At 45.3% G+C, this 9,337-nt stretch overlaps 1 protein-coding gene across 1 annotated transcript; it reads left to right on the forward strand.

The window, feature by feature from the left end:
* Positions 1 to 358: 358 nt before the first annotated feature.
* Positions 359 to 9,297, forward strand: kbtbd2 (kelch repeat and BTB (POZ) domain containing 2). The gene is made up of 4 exons (XM_079661936.1): positions 359 to 554; positions 2,761 to 3,331; positions 5,109 to 5,274; positions 5,456 to 9,297. The coding sequence occupies exons 2-4, from the start codon at positions 3,159 to 3,161 to the stop codon at positions 7,013 to 7,015; spliced, it is 1,899 nt and encodes a 632-aa protein (XP_079518062.1). The 5' UTR covers positions 359 to 554; positions 2,761 to 3,158; the 3' UTR covers positions 7,016 to 9,297.
* Positions 9,298 to 9,337: the final 40 nt, after the last annotated feature.

Below are 9,337 nucleotides of genomic sequence, written 5' to 3' on the forward strand. Positions count from 1 at the left end.
CGAGTTTCAAAAGTGTCAGTTCAAAAATAATGAAATGTATCAAACGTATCAGCATTAAAAGCAAAAGAAAATAGAGACTAGCATAGAATAATTTTTCTATGTTTAACATTTTTTTTATGTTGTTGACAAAAGTTCCAAATTGGCAATATAAGAAGATTTTTAAGCCACACACATTAAACACACTAGTTGCGTTCAGAGGTGGGACATAACTTATTTACTTAGGGTCTTTACTTACTTATTTGAGGCAATAATTTCCAGTGTGTTGGATTTTTTTAAACGACTTCCTCCAATGTATATTCTCTATTTGTCCACCAGAAGGCGCAGTTACTCTGTTAACAAGTACAGGCCGCTTAGTCTGGACGCATGCGCAGTATCCTCATTTGGCCTCTATTTCTTTCAGCGCTTATGATGCGCTGAAAGGTTGTCCGTTGCTCGGCGCTTCAACACAACTGTTTAATGTCTAAATTCGGCTTGAGGAGCTTACTTGACACTTTCTGATCACCAGAGAAGCCATCGCGACGATTTACTGTGCGTGGAGTCCGGCTACAGTCACTGTAAGGAAGCGTGAATGTTGATTGTTGGAATGGTTAACTTGAAAAGTGCCTCTAGCTTACGTTTATTTAGCTCGTTTAGCATTTAGCCTGTTAGCTGTGTGCCTGCTAGCAAGCATGATCGCTCGTTAAATGGGTTTGCTGCAGAGGGTTTGTACCTTTTTGATGGCCTTTCTAAAACCATTCAATAATTGACCAGATAATGTGAGACCCTTGACTGTCCAGTATGTGTGACCAGACAGGGGCTAACAACTACGTTACCCCGGAACTGTGGAGCTAAAGTTGCTAACTTGCCGCGAGCGACAATCAAGTGTCGCTACGTGAGCTAGCCATATAACATTATATCGATGCTAGCTGTTAATATGTATTGGTCAGTTTATCAAAGCCAGGGGTTGTTTTACGTGTATTTTGAAACAAGTAAACATGTATCACTATCTTTGTCGCCTTACCTAACATCAGCAAGATGTGCATTTTGCAACAGGCCCGTCTGTCTAATGTTACTTTGCCATGTTTTAGATGGCAGGCAGGGTTTGTTTTGGAAATGGTGGGTAACGGTAACGTGCTAATTTATCTGTCCATCCAGCACGTCCAAATTAATTGTAACGACACAATCTTTATAAAGATCAGCCTTTACTTCAGTGAACCGTTAGTAAGCAGTTTGTTGGGGTTAAATACGTCACTAATGTACAGTCGTTAGCTTGCTAGGTAGCTAGCCAGTTATCTAAGCTAGTGCGTTGGAAGTTGATGTATATAGATGGACTAACGTTGTAAGGATGTGTCATGTGAAAACCTTAACTTAGCTATATCATGTACACGTTGTTGGTAAACTGTAGGCCTAAACAGTAGTGCAATTTACATTTAGTCGAATTCAAAATGACTGATTTGCATTTTACTTGAGTATCTCAAATGTTCTGCTACTTAATAATTCTACCACATCTCAGAACTAAATATTATACTGCAGTTGTCTGACAGCTTAATGTTGATTGTTTTTCTGATAAAATGAAGGATGATGTTTTTCTTTTGGATAGATAAAGTCCTCTTATTTCTAAGACTCAATTACCATTCGGAAAAACCGTCTTGGATCAACTTAAAAATGCATCATCACAAAGCTGGAAACAGAAATGTGTTTTTGTCTGAGCTCATGAGACTTTTTAGAGATACTTCAGTTCACATGGTTCTCTCGGGGATACCAACATTACATACATGAGTTAAACATCACAACCTTAAACACCTAAAGCAGTCAAATGCATCATATACATTAATGTGGCAGTTATGATTCATAAAGGAAAACACTGATAGTAGCAACAAATACATGATTTTACTTAAAGGGGACCTATTATGCAAAATCCACTTTTTCATGTATTTTCTACATAAACCTATGTCCCCTCTGTGTAAAGAGATTCTTAACGTTTCAGGCAAAAATATTTTTGTTTGTCAATAGATTTTTGTCCTGATCCATTTATATAAAAACCTGTATGAAAACGAGCTGATCAGATTTTGGCCACTTCATGATGTCATCATTTTTTTTGGCTTGTGTTACCATTAGCCAATCACCAACCAGGGTAACCCCCCCCCCCCTTATCACCTGAATCTCCTCCTAGAGCACCATTGAGTTCTTTTTAACCAAATCTCTCTCAGAGGGGCGTGGGGAGGGGCTCTTTATTTTCATCTAAAGTAACAGACAGAGAATCAGCACTTTTTGAAACGGGGCTGAAACAGAGGGGATCATGGGATGCTACAATGATCTGTTTGGTGTTTCGAGCCAAACACTTCAGAAACATGTTTTGTATATATCTGAGACCTATAATAATGGACCTTTAAATAATGTATTAAATGCTTTACATTTACATACGATCGGAGGTTGTCTCAGTATCCAGCAGATCTGATTCAGCACGGAGGTGGCTGTAAAATGCACCATTTGAGATAAATATTCTTCCCGGTACTTTTGTTTTGATAAAATCAGGAGTTGGAAAGTTTTTTGTTCCCATGTATGTAGCGCCCTTCTAGTCAATCTGACAGTGTTGTGGCATCATTGCACACGGAAAGATCTAGGCCCAAGAAAGGAGATTATGTTGTCATGCTATGAAGTTGGGGCATCTTTGGTAATGAAACAGAATCGTGTTGCAAAGGGTTATTTTTTCTGTCCCTCTAGTTTCCATGGATTCTTGACTCATCACTGCTCGTTTTGTATTTCTGCTGTGTTTTTCAGACGAGCACTGATGTAGCAGGGTTGCAACAGTTGTGGTGCTCTCCTTCTACCTCCGATCCTCCCCGGTGTCTCACTGCATGACCTCAGACATCCGATAGATCTACGAGAGGAAACGACCCCTTCCTCACCCAGGAACCTACCCCCTGGACTCCTGACTGCGACACTCAGTAGCCCTCTCCACTTTCAACTCATCTCCAGAAGAAGGAGCATATTTTTCCACATAGGAATTGAAGACCTCCACTTTGGTCAGTGGAGGTGTTGAAGACCTCTCCCCCCCCCACGCCCCCTTGTTAACCCTCTTGACTTCAAAAAAAAAAAAATTCTCCCGGTTGGTTTGAGCCCGGTTCTGCCGGCCGTGTGACTTTTCAAAACTGGGGCGCGATTCATGGGATGCAACCATGTCGGATCTCAGTGAGCGCAGGCCGGTCAACACGGACTACGCTGTCTCCCTGCTGGAGCAGCTCAAGTTCTTTTACGAACAGAAATTACTGACTGATGTTGTGCTCCTGGTGGAGGACTCAGAGTTCCCGTGTCACAAGATGGTCCTGGCAACATGTAGCTCCTATTTCAGGTGAGTGCTGCAAGTGTGGAATAACTTGTGTGTGTTTGGGACTTCTGTTTTGAATGACTATTTTAGTGATGATGCTTTGTGCGGTGGGGCTCTTCTGAATGAGTCTCCTACAGTTTCAATGAATAATGCAACACGCCGTGTTTTAAAGAAAGCAATTATTCCCTTCAGTGTCATTTTGACGATATGTTGTCATTATGAAGCGAGGTTGTTATGTCTGGAAGTGCTCACCTCCTACGGTTACCATGAATAATGCACAGCGTCGTAGAGCAAGTGTTATACACTCTTTACACGCAGGACTGAAAACAAGGGGATGGTGTTCCCTGGAAAGCCGGGGCTCCTTCTGCGCCAGTCATTCCGTGTCCGATGTATTTCTCACAGAACAAATGAAGCAATCTCTAACCTATAGTCGTACAGAAGCATCCCTCAAGGCCCTGAGGAGGCCTCATTTGAACGCACAACATTGCATAATGAAGTGTGTGCACTGCAGTGAATATGAGCGAGCAGCAGCCTCGGCTCTGGGAAGAGTCCATCTGTACTTGACAGGGGCTTCATTTGAACACGCCGTCTTACTCTGCGTCTAACCCCTCCCTCTCTCACTGCGCACTCACACATGCATTCCAAGAAAAGGTCCTGACAACTTGATGCCTCTCTCACACCCAGCTCTTACGCGATCTCACCCCCTGTTTCCCACACTCTCGTGATCTGGTGCGAACATGCAAAGCATTTCCCCTGCAGGGTTCAGAGGTGTCGCAGGCTGCGCTTCCTCCAAACTGCTACTCCTTCCTTTTTCTCTCTCTGTCATGCAGCCTGCGCTTCCACCTCCCCTCCCCTCGCACGCCTCCCCGCTTCAGGGAAAGAGGGGAGAGTCTGGGGAGTGCTGGTGTATGGAGGGGAAAGTCTGGTCACGTAGGTCTTGGGGAGAGATGTAGAGAAAGGGGAGAGAGGGAGGGAGGGGGTGGGGTGCAGGGGTATGCCTGCAGGGTTGCGTAACACAGCCTGGAAGGTTTAGCCCCTGCTGTGAGCAAAACACAGTCACACCCCCCCAAACTCCGTGCAAGAGGACAGAGTGGTTTTGCAGGCCCATTATTGCTAGTGCAAGTGACAAAATGACAAATAATTCAGAACTTAAAGATACACCTTTTTAAGTTTCCTATACAAGAGTACAAATCACAAAAACATGTTATCTAAGGAGCTGGAAATAGTCAACATTTGGGCTTTAAAAGTCCTTAAGATTAATTGATTACCTTACATGGTTGGTCATTTTCTGACAATCTGACTCTGGCAAGTGCAGCACAGAAGCATCAATGCACCAAAGACGTTGCCATAATAAATGCAAATGACCGGTTTAAGACAATAACAGTTCTACAGATGCAAAACATTTGAGTAATAGATGCAGTAAAAAGAGGTTTAGGCAGCTCTGATGAACGACTACGTGGAAGTGCAGGCAGCCCGCATGGAACTCAAACAGAGGAGTCCAGCTGGAGACAAACTGTGCAGCAAGCCCACCAACCAGGGGGGGGGTCTGTCACTTGTTGTCACTAATGAGAGAAACTGGCTTGGTTGGGCATGCTAATCAGTGTACACCAGCTGTAAAGCATCAAAATCAGTTGTGACATCTTCAAATACGGCAGAATCCTACAATTTATTTAAGAACAAGAATCTATTAAGTCAAAGTTAAAATAATTCTTATGATGTGCCAATTTGGGCAAAACATTGTAGTTCTCTTCCTAATTCAGTAACTCTGTGTACTGATGGATGTCCCTTGGTGTTCCTTCAGGGCGATGTTCATGAGCGGCCTCAGTGAGAGCAAACAGACCCACGTCCACCTGAGGAACGTGGACCCACTCACCCTGCAGATCATCATCACCTACGCCTACACGGGCAACCTGGCCATCAACGACAGCACGGTGGAGCCGCTCTACGAGACCGCCTGCTTCCTACAGGTCCGTGTCAACACTTTCTGTTTTTATTCAAACACCATCATAAATCTACCTCATTAGATTACCCAATCTTCCTATTTACATCTTTAAATGACTCTGGTTGTGTCAGTCTCTACTCTTGTAGCCGTGTCCTTTGATTCAGAGTGAAATGTCTTGTCTGACTGGTCTCTTGTCCCCTGTTCAGGTGGAGGACGTCTTGCTGCAGTGCAGAGACTACCTGGTGAAGAAGATAAGCGCTGACAACTGCGTCCGCATGCTGAGCATCGGCGACCTCTTCAGCTGCAGCGAGCTCAAGCAGAGCGCTAAGCGTATGGTGGAGCACAAGTTCCCCATGGTGTACAGGCAGGAGGCGTTCCTTCAGCTCTCCCACGAGCTGTTGATCGACGTCCTGAGCAGCGACAACCTCAACGTGGAGAAGGAGGAGACGGTGCGCGAGGCGGCCATGCTGTGGCTGGAGTACAACATGGAGGCCCGCTCGCAGCACCTGTCCTCGGTGCTCAGTCAGATCCGCATCGACGCGCTGTCCGAGGTGACGCAGCGCGCCTGGTTCCAGGGTCTGCCACCGAACGACAAGTCCGTGGTGGTGCAGGGCCTCTACAAGTCCATGCCCAAGTTCTTCAAGCCTCGTCTAGGCATGACCAAGGAGGAGATGCTGATCTTCATGGAGGCCATGTCAGAAATGCTGGGTGACGGATATGTGATGGCTGGGGCTCTGCCTACCAGAGTAGTGTGTTACAGCCCGCAGGCGGAGAAAGTGTACAAGCTCAACAACCCCCCAGGAGACCTGCAGAAGGTGGGGACTCTCGTTACACCAGACAATGATGTGTTCATAGCCGGGGGGCAGATCCCCCTCAAAAACTCTATCACCAACCACGGCAAGAGTGGAAAGCTACAGGCGGTGTTCCGCTCTGTCGACAGCTTCTTCTGGTTCGACGCCCAGCAGAACGCCTGGGTTCCTAAAACCCCCATGCTGTGTGCCCGAATCAAGCCCTCCCTGGTCCACTGCGAGGGCTACATCTATGCAATCGGAGGAGATAACGTCGGAGGAGAGCTGAACAAGCGCACGGTGGAGCGCTACGACTGCGAGAAGGACGAGTGGAGCATGATGAGCCCCCTCCCCTACGCCTGGAACTGGAGCACCTCTGTGGTGGCGCACGACTGCATCTACGTGATGACCCACGACCTGATGTACTGCTACTTCCCCCGCGCCGACACCTGGGTGGAGATGGCCATGCGCAAGACGAGCCGCTGCTTCGCCTCCGCCGCTGCTTTCGGGGACCTCATTTTCTACATCGGCGGCCTCCACGTGGTCAGCAACTCTGGCATCCGCTTGCCCACGAGCACCATCGACGGCTCCTCCGTCACCGTGGAGATCTACGACGTCAACAAGAACGAGTGGCGCCAGGCCGCCAACATCCCTGCTAAGCGGTACTCGGACCCCTGCGTGCGGGCGGTGGTGCTGCTCAACTCGCTGTGCATCTTCATGCGCGAGACCCACATGAACGAGAGGGCCAAGTACGCGATCTACCAGTACGACATAGAGCTGGACCGCTGGTACCTGCGGCAGCCCGTGTCCGAACGCGTGCTCTGGGACCTGGGCAAAGACTTCCGCTGTGCCGTGGGGAAGCTGTACCCCTCCTGCCTGGAGGAATCCCCCTGGAAACCCCCAACCTATCTCTTCTCCCCCGACGGAGCCGAGGAGTTTGAGGTGGACGGGGAGCTGGTGACCCTCCCTCACGTATAGCTCTTAACCTCCCCTCCCCTACCTCGCTGACTGAACCAGGAATCTGTAACGCTGAGGGATGAACATGAAGGGGGGGCGGATCACTTCTCTGATATGAAAGGGTTTGACGTTCTCTCTGTTGTGGAGGGATCTCCTCACGTGCAGCCCGGATTGAAAAGATGCCCCTCTCGGAAACACAAGTAATCTGAAAAAAAATCTTCTTACTTTGTCATTTGTGACATCTGTTAGATATTATTACAAAGTCTGTCATACTGTTTCTACAATGTGATAATCTAAACGTCAACTTATTTTGTGATGATGATGATGCACTTAACTGGTAAACCTTCTCGGAATGACAATGGCAACTGTACCAAAATCCCCTAGCCCCCCCCCTCCCCCCTCCCCCCTATCCCTTCTGATCGTGGCTTCCCCCTCTCCTCTTTTTCTCTTCTCTCACCACTGATAAATGAAAACTCTGTGGAAAATCTATCTCTTAGAGTGTAAGGCTTGAAAGGCTCTTGGAAAAGTTATTAGTTTGCTCCTTTGTGGAAGCAGCAGCTGTCGTTACAATGGCTCCCGAACGAGATCCACTAACAAAATGTTCCATAGAAACTCCTCAAAACAATTTAAAGCATGTTTGATATTGAGCTGGTAGTTTGTCAAATAAAATATGCAGCATAAGGTCCATTTTATGAAAAATGTTCTCAACCTCACATCTCATGGCCTTTAACGCTTGAAGTCTCCTTAGTTTGTTTGGTTTACTTTGTAACACGTTAACCTCTATTCTCTTCCCTTAAAACTGAGGCTACAAGAAGGTCCAGAATATTTCCAGTATGTAGACATAGTGCTAAGATTTGTTTTGTAAAACTACTGATAAATGTTCAATATTCAACCTTTTTTAAGCTACATTTTTGTCGCATAATAACAATTAAAACATCTGTGTGGCAACTGAGCAAAGAGGATGCTTTTAGATACATGTCTGAAAGTTGGACCTTGATGTTTGGATACATTTAAGCAGAGCTGCTTCTAAACCGTATTTTCATTGAAGACCGCAAGTATATGAAATAAATGAATTGTCTTTTAGTCTATAAGATGTCATTTTAAAAAGCTCAAATTGTCTACTCAACAAAATTGTATTGCTGAAGTGTTTGAACTTCACCTTTTGATATCTGTATCTTTAGTGTTCTTACGCATTTTAACTATAATCCCGTCATCACTTGAATGCAGCACTAATGTAATGATAGTGAAACCTAGCTTATATCTGCTTTGTAATTTCGATCTGCTCCAAAATATAAAATGAGTTCGATCCATTGCTTCACCCTTTTAGCAAATTCCTTAAAAATTAGGCTTGAAATTCTGTTGAAAAAACCCATTGGTTGCAGCTCTACTCAAATGAAGAAATGATTGACAGTTGTCCTTTCAGCACTGCTTCAGACATGTTAGCTGTCGGCTCCATTTAAATCCATGTTTACTACAACTACCCTCCTCCACAAATGAGCAAAATAAGTATTAGATTACCTTTTAACAAACGGGATCTGTGTTTTTCTTCTGAAGGCCCCCGCAGACGAGAGGAACAGGGGCTGTAGTTTTCGGGAGGAGGGGGAAACGAGTGAGGAGAGGATTTAAGAGTGGGTGACTGCAGGTCCGGTCACCCTCACCTCTCCTCTGTCCTCCTCCCCCACCTCTGTCTTCCACACAGCTCGCAGTTTACACCTCACTCCATCCATCGTCACATGATCATGAACATTTTGCTTTCCACGAGGGTCTCTACACAACTCCACTCTCAGTAGGTTTCGGGCTCATGCATTTTTTTTGTTTTTTCCCCCAAGCTGCTGAAATATATATATATATATAATAAAATATATATTTTTCATATGTTTTAAAAGACAACTGTTTTAGTGTGGGGGGAAATAACCAGGTCTATTTTGTATTAGTGTCTTTTTTTTAATTTAATATCAAACATTACTGTAGTGTGATTGTGGGTAGATGTCCATTTTCCTATCAGATTGAATTTTTTCTCAAGTGAAAATTGAGGAATCTTGCTGCTGATTGGTTGTGAGAAGAGAGGGCTGGCCCACGACTGTTGCTATGGAGTTCGTCCCGGCAACCACTAGCAGTAGTGGAGAGGGCAGGTTATAGTTGGGGAGGGGGAGCAGGGGTCTTCCTCCTACATTTTTAAAAACATGAGCACAGGTGCTTCATGACAAACCTTACTAGCATGTTTGGCTGCATCATATTCCTTTGGCACTGTATTTTGAATGAACGTTAATTTATTAAAAAACATACCAAAAACGTTCCTGAAACTGACTCCCTGCTTCTTTTGTTTAGACTATTGGTGTTTAT

The sequence above is a fragment of the Notothenia rossii genome, assembly GCF_949606895.1.
Source record: "Notothenia rossii genome assembly, chromosome: 12".
NCBI classification, from domain to species: domain Eukaryota; kingdom Metazoa; phylum Chordata; class Actinopteri; order Perciformes; family Nototheniidae; genus Notothenia; species Notothenia rossii.

What these genes read in the sequence shown, in the direction of transcription:
- kbtbd2 (XM_079661936.1), top strand. Translation starts at nt 3,159, where the DNA reads ATGTCGGATCTCAGTGAGCGCAGGCCGGTCAACACGGACTACGCTGTC. An exon ending in ACATGTAGCTCCTATTTCAG is followed by an intron (nt 3,332 to 5,108) that starts GTGAGTGCTGCA and finishes GTGTTCCTTCAG; the next exon opens with GGCGATGTTCATGAGCGGCC. An exon ending in AGACCGCCTGCTTCCTACAG is followed by an intron (nt 5,275 to 5,455) that starts GTCCGTGTCAAC and finishes TCCCCTGTTCAG; the next exon opens with GTGGAGGACGTCTTGCTGCA.